Raw genomic sequence first — 13469 nt, forward strand, 5'->3', positions numbered from 1 at the left:
TGCAAAACTAACTTGGCCTTTGTACATTTAGTTTAGTTAACAAACTGGAAAACAATGCACAAATTTAAACACATACAGTATATGCAGGGGTTGGACAAACTAATGGAAACACCTAACATTTTGGCATCATAACCATTGAACATAATTGTTAAAGAATGGCATGAGGAACATTCTAATGAAGTTGAGCATCTCTTATGGCCGGCACAATCCCCAGACCTCAACATTATTGAGCATTTATGGTTAGTTTTAGAGGTTAAATTAAGACGTCGATTTCCACCATCATAGTCTCTAAGGCTGGGTTAATACCGCAGGTCTTGATGCACAATTCAGATTTTTTGTCAAAAGAAAAAAAAAATCGGATTTTTGCATTAAGACCTGCGGTATGAACCTAGCTTAAACGAGTTAGAGGGTATTCTAACAGAAAAATGGCTTAAAATTCCTTTGGAAACAATTCACAAGTTGTATGAATCAATACCTCGGAGAATTGAGGCTGTAATCGCCGCAAAAGACTACCTACACCAAATTAAATTGTTTTTTTTTTTTAGGTGTTTCCATTATTTTGTCCAACCCCTGTGTATATATACACACAGTAGATATACTGTACATTTCAGAAATCCTTTTTTTTCTTTACAGAAACTGTTTGAATTGCAAACTACATTGGAAAACAATCCTGCAAATGTGGGCCATTAATTTAGACCAATATTAATGAATGTGCACAGTCAAAAAGAAATTGTCATACCAAATCTGTAGCGATCATCTGCAGAAATAGATACAACCCGATCAAAGCATTTGGGTAAAAGCAGAAAAATTTGCCCCAAATAAGATTTCCGGTGAATCTAAATAGTCGTTCACCAAACCAGATGTCGTGCGCTGTCCCGATCCGATCACGTACAGTGGGGCAAATAAGTATTTAGTCAACCACTACTTGTGCAAGTTCTCCCACTTGAAAATATTAGAGAGGCCTGTAATTGTCAACATGGGTAAACCTCAACCATGAGAGACAGAATGTGGAAAAAAAATACAAAATCACATTGTTTGATTTTTAAAGAATTTATTTGCAAATCATGGTGGAAAATAAGTATTTGGTAAATACCACAAGTTCATCACAATACTTTGTTATGTACCCTTTGTTGGCAATAGCAGCGGCCAAATGTTTTCTTTAACTCTTCACAAGCTTTTCACACACTGTTGCTGGTATTTTGGCCCATTCCTCCATGCAGATCTCCTCTAGAGCAGTGATGTTTGGGGGCTGTCGTTGGGCAACACAGACTTTCAACTCCCTCCACAGATTTTCTATGGGGTTGAGATCTGCAGACAGGCTAGGCCACTCCAGGACCTTGAAATGCTTCTTACAAAGCCACTCCTTTGTTGCCCTGGCTGTGTGTTTGGGATCATTGTCATGCTGAAAGACCCAGCCACGTCTCATCTTCAATGCCCTTGCTGACGGAAGGAGATTTTCACTCAAAATCTCTCGATACATGGCCCCATTCATTCTTTCCTTTACACAGATTAGTCCACCCCCATGCTTCACAATGGGTATGGTGTTCTTCGGATGCAATTCACTATTCTTTCTCCTTCAAACACGAGAACCTGTGTTTCTACCACAAACTTCTATTTTGGTTTCATCTGACCATAAAACATTGTCAGTCCTCTTCTGGATCATCCAAATGCTCTCTAGCGAACCACAGACGGGCCTGGACGTGCACTGGCTTCAGCAGGGGGACACGTCTGGCAGTGCAGGATTCGAGTCCCTGGCGGCGCATTGTTACTGATAGTAGCCTTTGTTACTGTGGTCCCAGCTCTCTGTAGGTCATTCACTAGGTCCCTCCATGTGGTTCGGGGATTTTTGCTCACCGTTTTTGTTATCATTTTGACGCCACGGGGTGAGATCTTGCATGGAGCCCCAGATCGAGGGAGATTATCAGTGGTCTTCTATGCCTTCCATTTTCTAATAATTGCTCCCACAGTTGAATTCTTTAAAGTGTTTTACCTATCGCAGATTCAGACTTCCCAGGCTGGTGCAGGTCTACAATTTTTTCTCTGGTGTCCTTCGACAGGTCTTTGGTCTTGGCCATAGTGGAGTTTGGAGTGTGACTGAGTGAGGTTGTGGACAGGTGTCTTTTATACCGATAATGAGTTAAAACAGGTGCAATTAATCCAGGTAACGAGTGGAGCCTCGTTAGAAGAAGTTGATAGCCAGAAATCTTGCTTGTTTGTAAGTGACCAAATACTTATTTTCCACTCTAATTTGGAAATAAATTCTTAAAAAATCAAACAATGTGATTCTGTTTTTTTTCCACATTCTGTCTCTCATGGTTGAGGTTTACCCATGTCGACAATTACAGGCCTTTCTAATCTTTTCAAGTAGGAGAACTTGCACAATTGCTGGTTCAGTGTTTCCCACAAATGCCACAGTCTCGTTTGCCCCCCCGCCGAAAAAAAAAAAAAGATAATAATCAGATGCGTCAGTCAGCCGATTACACAGCTGTAGCCCACTCCACTCTACTACCCGCGAGAGCGCGCGCGGGTAGTAGAGTAGCTTTTTAGAGTACTATTTTATTTATTTATTTATTTATTTAAGAGACGCAAGGGGAACAAGTAGGAAGAATGGGAGAACGAGCGAGATAGCGGGAGATAGCGGTCGCATGTCTTAGCAGCACGCTGTTATTTTGTTATTGTTTTTCTGTATTATTGTTACCACAATCAAGTGGGTAAGCAAATACAGACTTCTCTCCTTCTTCCCCATATCCGGGGCATTACAATAGTTTGGATCGGACTTTTCGGCGAAAGTGAGCGGTGGACGGCCGTCTTGGACGGAAAGCAAACTTTGATTGAACTTGCGCGGAGAGGCAGGGCCCAAAATAAAGCCTTGCTCTATTTTCAGAGCGTTGGTCACAGTAAAATATTTATTAGTTCAAGCAGAGTAAAATGATACATATTCACGGTACAAGAACGTGGTTTCCGTGTCCATCGATTGGTAAGAAAAGGCTGTTTGTACGAGTGACGTGTGGGCGCTCCCGTCAGGGGGGACATTTCGCGTGGAGTGGCTATTTTTCGGCACAACACCGGCGCGCCAACTTCAGACAATTACGGCTGACGAAACTTTGATAAATGCCCCCCCCCCAATTTCGCGAGCTCTGGGACACTCGAAAAATGACTCTCATACCTCTCCTTGCTAAGTTAATGGTACCTCGATGTGCGTTTGTGTGGAAATTTAGTTCATGAACAACGGGGAAAAAACTATTCACCTTCTCACCGAATCAAGTAAAAGTCTTTACACGGCTATTAGAATTCCCCCAGTCCTGTAAATGGGTCAGTTGACAGAAGGACTGTTATTGTTGTGGTAATGTAGTACTTACGAGGGTCAAATAAAAAGGAAAAAGGAGGACTACGACGGCGGTCTGAAACCCGCGGCTCTCGGGCCGCATGCGGCTCTTTAGCGCTTTTTTTTTTTTTTTAAATGGAAAAAGTTCAGGAAGGGAAATATATTTTTTGTTTTAATAGGATTTTGTAGGAGGACAAACATGGCACAAACATTCTTTCAATTCATTAATATAGTAATGAAGTTAAACTTGTGGTGGCATCGTACAACAGAGTAGTCACGTGGTGCGCTATAGGATCCACTGCAGGGAAAATAGACATTTAATCATGAAGGCTAATTATGTATTTCTAGCCAACTTAGTCATTTTTATAGTAGGCCAATATAGCTAGTATTGATAATTATAAGGCTTGTACAAGGCTTTGAATTTTTTGCTGCTCCAGACATACTTTATCAGTTTTTTTGTGTGTTTTTTTTTTTTTTTTTTTTTTTTGGGGGGGGGGGGGGGGTCAAATATGGCTCTTTCAACAGTTTGGGTTGCCAACCCTGAGTCACTACGAGATGTAAGTCGTACTATTGCTACGAGAAAAAAAGTCACATTATTACATAGGGTAACGTAGCTGTAATCAGCTACGCATTTTACATACATGTACCGTAGCTGAGAGCTATAACATTAGCCTAGCTAATGAAATATTTCAAATATATCTTTGTTATGGTTCTTCTTGGGGGAAGAAAAAAATGAAGAAAAAAAAAAAAAATTCGCTGTGGCACGACATGGTGAGGCTGTCCGACTCCGATGCAGCCCACCACCACAGTTTCAAAAAATCCTATGGGAAACACTGGTTGACTAAATACTTATTTGCCCCACTGTATCCTTGTGCACGATACTGAACTCCATGTTGCTCCTGATGCTGCGTCATCAGTACGTAAATGAGCATCTATAGAATTAAAGTGCTTTGAGTGTCTTGAAGGTTGAAAGGTACGATATACATAAGTGTTACTCCGTTTACCATATAAAAGGGAAGTTGACTAATGAGGAAACACCTCAATACATGTTGTCAGCAATGCCACCACATGGACAAGAAATTTCTCAAGATCTCAGAAAGAAAATAATTTCTTTAGACAGAAAGGGTGAGGGTCACAAGAAGATCAGTAAAGCTTTACTGGTACTTGTCAGTCAAAACACTGTAGCACAAGTAGTGCGAGTATTTAAAAAAGATGGAAATCCAATCATACACAGTATGTTGGCCATCCAATGAAGTTAAAAGCTCAACATGAGCGTCACCTTTTTGAAAAAGCTAGGAGTAAAAAAATCACTATGCAAGTTCTCTGCGGTTAGCTCAAGAATTACAAAGGCATACTGCAGTGAATATTTCCCATCACACATTACAGCGCATACTGCAGAGGGGTGTCATCTCCTTAAGCCAATGTACAAAAAGTCAGATCGGTATTGGCAAGGGTCAATGCTGACATAAAACTACACTTCTGGGACTCTATACGGTGGAGTGATAAGACAAAGATCGTTTTGGAACCAATGACTTCTATACTGTCTGGCGTCGCAAGGGTAAGGAGTACACAGCAAAGTGTATAGTCTCTACAGTAAAAGTGTCCTTATATCGGACCGCATGAGTGCTGCTGGTGTTGGGGAGCTTCTTCTCATAGATAGAAGCATGAAAGAGAGAAGATGCTACCATCACTCCATGTTTTTCAGTTTGATTGAATTTCATGACTTTGGCGCATTCTTTTTGAATCACCCTGCAATATGTATATTGTGCAATTAATAGTGTAGTCCATTATGTGTAGTACTCACCCTTAGGATCAAATGTTTCAGCTCATCATCTGACAGGAAGGAAGGCTTGTAGTTGGCCTCTGTATAGGGATTTGCTGCTCCTGCATACGACAGAAAATGTAGTCATCATGGACCGGGAATAAATTTGAAAAGTTTTTTTTATTGCACTCGTTTTTTCTACCTGACCAACTAATTTCTTTTAAACAGTCAATGCAGCAAAGTGATAATCGATTAGCAGTGAGGGAAGCAGTTTGATCAAAAGTAGGTAATTTACTGTATTTGACTATACAATAACCAGAAGGACCAATGGCCATGTAAACATTGTTTGAAATTACATAGTCAGAACTTCATAGAAAATAAATTGGAGAAAATTGATGGATATTGCCTGGATCAATACAACAGTTGTTCTGGTATTCTGAAAGTTGCTTCAAAGATTGTGAAAAAGGTTTGTTTATGTTTAGGCAGCTATTAATTTGGAATTTGTAGAACTGCACTCATTCACTGGTGTAGTTCATTCTAACCTCTGAGTGTCTTCATATGCTGAACAGCCATGCGAAGAACTGTGAGCTTATCCAGTTTACGAGACATGGCATTACATGTTGGCACCAGTGATGCCAATTCATCAATAAAACTGTTCATCTTGTCCCTTCGACGCTTCTCGATCTGGCTATGAGCCTCTCTGTGTAGAAGCATAGAGGAAAGTGAGCATTAACACTTACTGTACATGTGGAGTTGTGTTACATGCTTTATTCCAAGTTGTACTCTAGATTTGATCCTGGTGTTTTCCTTAACATGAACAAATGCTTTCTCAAATCAAAGAGAAATAATAACAAACAAGTTATACCTGGCATTCTTTATCCGACCTGGTTGGTCACTGCGAAAAGAAAATAAATATGCATAGTGAAAATATGACCAAGTACACTCCCTCCATGGGCTAATGAACATAATCAGTTTCGGAAAAAGAGACAAGCCTTCTTATACTGTACCGCTCAAAAATTATAATATTAAAAGCATAATAAAAACTAGTGTTGCACCGATACCATTTTTTGGCCCCGATACCGATACCTGGCTGTGCAGTATCGGCCGATACCGATACCATGCCGATACCACCCCGTTTATATATATATATAATTCCCCCCCCCCAAAGAGCTACATAATTGGATGTGAAATCATTGCTATCAAGGCTTTGTCAGGCTGTTGCTTACCTTTGCAAAATAGGAAAAAGACTAGTACAAAGTATAATACTAGCCCAACAGTAAGAAAGTACAAATAAGTTCATAATAATAAACTCCGAATGAACTGAGTAAACTTTTTTTAAACCTCTCAAAGGCCAAACAGTGCAACTTTCATGAAATTATTGTCACATTCTGCTGCTGGTTAGATTGTGTTTTGTTGCTGGGCTGTTAGTGGGGGCGTTCCTGACGTCACACCTGAATCCAATGCGAGCTCATCAACGCAGCATTTAAGCACGGGTGATCTCAAAGGTATTTTGCCTTGCTGATCGCCATTTGACATCTCGCACTATAGTCTCGCTACATTTGCTTGTTATGCCCCTGCATTGGTTTTTTTCTGTTAGTGTGCTGCACTCGTTTGTAACCTCTACCCTGTGTAGGTATTTGAGTGTTTTTATTTTGGCTTTTTGGCTCGCTGCCTATCGTCTTAGTTAACCTTCGAGTTTGTAGTATTGAGCTCCGTCGACTTGCTGTCACGGACTCCTTTTGTTATTTCTACTATCCCGCGATCGCGTGTTATTTTTTGTTTGCAATCATTAAACCCTTGTACGTATCCCCCGCTTGTTGTCCGCTTCGAGGTTCAACCTTATTTCCGCATTTGCGGACGCAACAATTATAAGTAATAATAATTGACCACAGCATTCCGTCTCTCTATTAGCCTCCTTTTTTCGGGAGGGGGCGGTCCCTTATCTCTATTTCTGAAAGGTGGCAACCCTACTTTGGAAACAGTTCCCAAATTACTGCAGCATTTCTTTAAGTAAAAGACAAAGTAAAGTTGACGTAGTGAACTGACCAGAGATTGTTGCACATGTCCAGCGCCCTTCCTCTGGAGAGCAGTCCTGCTCTTGCAGGCTCAAACTCATTCACGTTTCATCTTCAAATGTTTTATCAGGTTCGAGGTATTGAAACTGGCCGATTTAACTCCACATCTCGAAACTTTCAGGCCGCAAATCTTGCACGCAGCCATTTATTTTAATTGACGGGATTTCTATTTTGAAATATTTCCCGACCGCCGCCATGTTGGCCATGTCGGCCATGTCATTTGTCAGAAGTGGCTATTGGCCCGTTCTCATTGGTCTGGAGCAGGCCAATAGCGATAGCTGTTTGGTGTTCACGTGTCATCACACAACACAGAGACAAAGTGTAGTGAGGGCCAGGAGAAAAAAAAAGGCCGCGGTCAAATGTTATAATAATGGACCGGTAAATGGTATGGGCGCCGTCTTTGTTGGTACTCGCCAATACCGATACCACCATTTTGGGCCGGATCGGCGCCCCCCTGCCGATACTAGTATCGGTATCTGTGCATCTTTGATAAAAACTCAACAATATTTGCATTAAAAAAAAAAAATATTTGCAATGATTTGTATGGATTATCATTAATGCTGAGTATAAATAAAATATCTAACCATGTAGAGGGAATGTTAATGTCACATTTTCCATACAGGGATTAATTGTCTCAGGTTACAGAAACTCTCATTCAGAAACGACTTTATTTAAGGTTCCGGTTAGGCCTGCAAAATATATCGTTTGAATGGCGCCATAGCGATATGCGCATGTGCAACAGTCCTATCGCAGGATTTGCGATTATTATTATTATTTGAACACGTAAACTTTTGGTTTGCTTCATAAAAGCAGCAAGTGTGCAGATACATAGCTTCCTGTATCCCTTTTACGTACAGCAATCTTCATCATTCACAGAGGTGCCTTCCCAAATTGAAGCACCTTAAATCTATAATGCAACAATAAAAAAAACACTGAAACTAAGATGACATTTTTATGAAATATGATAAATTGTTTAAAGAATATAAAATAAAGGAAAAAAATAAGAATATACGGATGAATGACAAAGAAACTCCAATAAAACACAGAATGCAATACACTAGTAGAGGGCTGCAGCTATTGATTATTTTAGTAGTCGATTAATCGATGAACTAGTTTGTCGAATAATCGCGTAATCGGATAAGAAACATGAAAAATTAAAATACCTGAGCTGAGCATCAAATGGTATAGAAAAACAATTAAATAAGGATCTATGTACAACAAAAGAACAATTGGCTAACTTACATAGCAAAAGTCCGCTAGCTTAAATGCTATAAAACATTAACTTTTTTTTTTAAACAATGCTCTTAACAAATGGTTCAGACACATGTACCCGCAAAAATGGCTAAATATACCCATAAACTAAATTATGAATGCATTAAAAAAAAAAACATTAGCGCAAACAAAAACTTAGCTTATATTGGTTTTAACATGGAGCAGCTGGATTCAGCCATGTGAAATGAGGCAGACTAGAGGGCAGTGTAACCACTCAAATCTATAAAACTGACTGCAAACACTTTCAAAATAAACCATGACAATGCCACAATAATTAAACGAATACTCGAAGCAGCAAAATTTAATTTGAATCTTTTTTTTTCTAATCGAATACTCGAGTTAATCGATTAATCATTGCAGCACTACACTAGTACAATAACATGGTGAGTCAACCAAAGACTTCCCACACTGACCTATTCAAATTATCTGGTGAAAATTCTTCTAGTTCTAATATTGCAATATACAGTATATCGAAACATATCGCAAACCCCCAAAAAGTCACAATGTTTTTTTTTTCCCCCCAAATATCGTTCAGCCTTAGTTCCAATTGGGCTTTTTTGCTAGCAACTCTTTTGCATAAAATTGATTGGAGAAGATCTGGCATGATAAAAAAAGACAGCGTCCTGCTGGAATACTCCCCCTTCAACAGTTAATCTCTATTGCACTCGAGCAAATAAACACCACTGGTCAGTAACTGGAAATACAGTTCTGTATAAGTGCTTGCTGCAAAGTCACATGCTGAAGACTAACGTGATGATTTATTTGTTAATGCCGCCACAGGACATCAATTTCAATGCATTTTTATTGTATATTTCCTTATTCTTTTACGAAATATATGGATAATTGTAAAATCTCATGCAAGGATGGCAACTTACCTTCCCAATTTATCTTTATCAGAGTCCATATCACTGCAAGAAGGAGAGATTACATGTTAACCAAACATTTGAATACATGCAGCAGTGTAAAAAGCTTGGCATGGTATTTTCTTGGTAGTCAACAAAAATCTGGTGGCTCATGACTGTTGCATGATTGAACTTACTCAAATGGGAAGCCATCGATTCTGAAGAGAAAGACACATTTATCTGTTAGTTTTGATTATAAAGCTTTCAGGGTCCCTTCAAGGATTTAAAATGTGTTATATTGCAAATGGTATTTTTTTTTTTAGCAAACTCTGCCTAAGAAAACAATGGTTCACAAACAAATCATATTGAGTCATCATAACTGGTGCATATATGTCTACCCCATCTCATACAGTCGTTTAAAAAAAAAAAAAATTCCACAAAACAACGACCTAAAAACAACATGCAACTTGCGCGAATTTTTTGTCATTGCATTCGATATTTACTTGCATTCATTTATTGACATTTATCAACAATTTTTTGGGGGGTCAAAACTAAATGTTTTTTAATGAAGAAAGATAGTTTACCATTAATCTAAATAGGTAAAAATCATACATTTTAGAGGTGTAATCACAATACTGTGATACAGCGATATTTTTGGTCAAGGTTATTCCACCGTGCTTTTTTGAAGACTAAGGGAGTGCCACAAAATCTATTATTAGATGCATCCCGATTCAATTACAATTCATAAATGTTCAAAAACAATGATTTTCCCTAATAACTTTATGACAGCCGCTAGTAGCGGAATGAAATTCAAGACACGTCTGCTGCCCAGACACCTTTAATGAACGCACGCACAACGTTATGATGGATGCTGCTGGTTACTGAGCGAGAGATTTACTCCTTTTCAAAAGACTCAAAAATCAATTTGTGTATGAGACAGGCAAGGCGGTCGCGCTTTGGGTCCTCTTCTGAGCGCAAGTTATTTTTTATAGCGAGAGGGGAAGAGAGATAGTTCAGTGCTCCTTGTCTTTCAGTTGTTCAGCAGTAGGTTCAAGTTGTGTTTATAAGAAAAAGTCCGTGTTTTGCTAAGTCCCATGTCTGTCTATCACAGGTGAGTACACAAACCCTCTTGTACTGTTTAGCTTTTATTGTTCTTGTTTTTGAGATGTTACTAGTTAGCGCCGAGCGCTATGCTAATTAGCGGCTTCGCTAACATGTATTTCCATGTCAAGTTGTGCGTTGTCTGGTGGTGTACAAAGGTTACTCCAGATGCAGAACGTTTAAAACCAGGATTAAGTAAAGCGGTAACATTACAAACATGCAAAATACTACAGAAATCTGTGAAAACAAAGTATATCGGTTAAAAGAAGTCTTATTTCTAAAGACACTTTGTTTGTTTCCAGAATATGTGGAATTCATTCCAATAGTGTAAATTTTATTGTATTGTTCAGAGAAATAAGTACTGCCTTTGAAACAGCATATGTTTTTGCTCCTTCTTGTGATTAAGACCATCTCATGGTCAGCTGTGTGTTGTATAGGCATGTTGAGAAATAAGTACTGGCTTTAAAATGGTCAATACCGTGATCATCGTTCAATAATTGAATCGTAATCGGACCAAATCGTGGGGTGCCTAAGATGGCACACCCCTAACGAAAACCTTACATTTTTTACATACTAAAACCTTTTGAGGGTTCTTCAACCCACATAAAAGACAAACAGATTTAGAAATGAAGAAAATATGTCTAAAACTAACTACTTTAACAAAGTACTAAGTATTTCTGTCCTAAAACTAAAACTAAAATGGCTACCAAAAACAACACTGTCAGAGAGTGTGTGTGGTAATGCCTGTACAGTGGAACATTGCTTCATACACTAATAAAACACATTTTTAGTGACAGCCCTAGTTTTAACTTAACATATCGATTTGCTTACTGGTATTCTGTGGTGCTTCCCTTTCTTTTCCGAGTGTAGTCCATTCCAGGAGTGCTGATAGAGCTCGAGATGAGGTCGGTGGAGCTTGGGGACATGAAGTCAGTCATTGTAGAGGAAATGTCCATCCTTTGGTCTGCCATCAGGTCATCTGGGAGAAAATTGCACAGCTATTGAAATTACAGTATCGCTGAGGATCCTCATACTGGTAGGCATTAAATACATATGAAAGCGTCAAAAATGTCTTTTTGAAATGACATGAATTAGTATGTTTTTTGCCATCACAGAAATCTTTGCTAGCACAATGACTGTGAATTGATGTGATGCTTTAGTAACTCCAAGATGAACAGTGAATCCTTAACATTAGCATTTTGTGGCACCATGGGAAAATGATTAATTTATTCCCTCGGAAACAACTGGGTCAGAAGGCACGGATGCCCTCCTGCTCAAGTGAAAACAAAATATTCCTTTATCATGTGCAATTTAGTCTCAAATGGGAAATGATAAAATATAGGGCAATGGTCACAGGGGCAGCTGCCATCCACTACGTTTGTCGATGACTCGCCAAGTAAGCTGAACTTCACCAATTGCTCATCACGATACAATTTAGAAAATTTGAAAAGAATAAGGAGACGTTATATAGAACTTGAGGAGCATATTTAATTAAATACACTACAGACATGATGTTTAATGTTCAAATCGATAAATGTTTTGTAAAAATAATAATTACTTACAATTTTATGGCTGCAACACATTCCAAAAGAGCTGGGACAGGGTCATGTTTACAACTGTGTTCCATCACATTCTTCAAACAAAACTGAATAAATGTTTGGGAACTGAGTATTCTAATTGTTAAGCTTTGTAGGTGGAATTCTTTTCCATTCTTACTGAATATACAGCTTCAGCTTTTCAACAGTCTGTTGTTGTATTTCACGCTTCATAATTCGCCACACATTTTCAATGCGAGAGAGGACTGGACTGCAGGCCGGCAAGTCTAATACCCACACTCTCTTACTGCGAAGCCATACTCTTGTAATGCAATATGGTTTGGCATAGTGTTGCTTGAATAAGTGGGCGCTTCACTGAAAAAGAAGTTACTTGGATTTTTTTGTCTACAAAACCTGTATGTACCTTTCAATTAATGGTGCCTTCGCAGAGGTATAAGGTACCCATACCATCACAGATGCTGGCTTTTGAATTGAGCGCTGTAACAACTTGGGTTGTTTTTGTCCTCAAGTCCGCTTAACATGCGATCCCAGTTCTCCATTGAGAACTTCAAATCGTGATTTGTCCGACAACAGAACCATTTCACGCTTCATTTTAATTAACTCCCATCCAGAGAAAGCACCTGTGCTTCTGGGTACTAGGTGTGTGCTAAAACATCGATGGGGGAATATATCGTTGTGGGCCTGTTGACAATACACATATTGATACAGATGCTGTAGAATCGATACTAAGATTCTGAACCGATTCACGTTCATTAAGATTTCCCTAGTTTTCACTACAGTGATCCCTCGTTTTTCACGGTTAATGGGGACCAAAACCAGCCGCGATAAGTAGAAAAACTGCGAAGTAGCCCCCCCCAATTTTTTTGTGTCTTTAATGTATTTATTCATATTTAGCACTGGAAAGAGATACATATAACATATGTTTTTTCACTTCTTTTCCCTGATGTATAATATAATATATATATATACACATATGTATAATAAATGGTTTTGAAGCACTTCAAATGTAATAATTATGATAGGTTTTAAACATGTTACGGTAATTAATCTTTTTAATTAATCACGTTAAAATATTTGACGCATTTAACGCACATACCCCGCTCAAACATATTAAAATGACAGCACAGTGTCATGTCCACTTGTTACTTGTGTTTTTTGGTGTTTTGTTGCCCTCTGCTGGCGCTTGGGTGCGACTGATTTTATGGGTTTCAGCACCATGAGCATTGTGTAATTATTGACATCAACAATGGCGAGCCACTAGTTTATTTTTTGTTTGAAAATTTTACAAATTTTATTAAAACAAAAACATTAAGAGGGGTTTTAATATAAAATTTCTCTAACTTGTACTAACATTTATCTTTTAAGAACTACAAGTCTTTCTATCCATGGATCGCTTTTAGGGCTGCAGCTATCGAATATTTTAGTAATCGAGTAATCGACTGAAAATTCTATCGATTAATCGAGTAATCGGATAAAACATTTTTTTAGGTAAAGAGAAATTATAAATGTACATGAAAAAAAAGACATTTAATCCAA

General features: G+C 38.6%; 1 protein-coding gene across 2 annotated transcripts in view; it reads right to left on the reverse strand.

The window, feature by feature from the left end:
* Nucleotides 1-13469, reverse strand: part of LOC130915910 (basic helix-loop-helix ARNT-like protein 1) — a 57580-nt gene that overhangs the window by 28329 nt on the left and 15782 nt on the right. For both annotated transcript variants that reach the window (XM_057836129.1, XM_057836128.1), the window contains exons 4-9: nucleotides 11209-11356; nucleotides 9474-9494; nucleotides 9310-9342; nucleotides 5953-5982; nucleotides 5630-5787; nucleotides 5130-5209 (exon numbers count right to left, since the gene is read on the reverse strand). In XM_057836129.1, coding sequence (XP_057692112.1) covers nucleotides 5130-5209; nucleotides 5630-5787; nucleotides 5953-5982; nucleotides 9310-9342; nucleotides 9474-9494; nucleotides 11209-11356 — 470 coding nt within the window. The remainder of the gene's footprint in view (nucleotides 1-5129; nucleotides 5210-5629; nucleotides 5788-5952; nucleotides 5983-9309; nucleotides 9343-9473; nucleotides 9495-11208; nucleotides 11357-13469) is intronic.

This window comes from Corythoichthys intestinalis, chromosome 5 (genome assembly GCF_030265065.1).
Source record: "Corythoichthys intestinalis isolate RoL2023-P3 chromosome 5, ASM3026506v1, whole genome shotgun sequence".
Lineage (NCBI taxonomy): Eukaryota > Metazoa > Chordata > Actinopteri > Syngnathiformes > Syngnathidae > Corythoichthys > Corythoichthys intestinalis.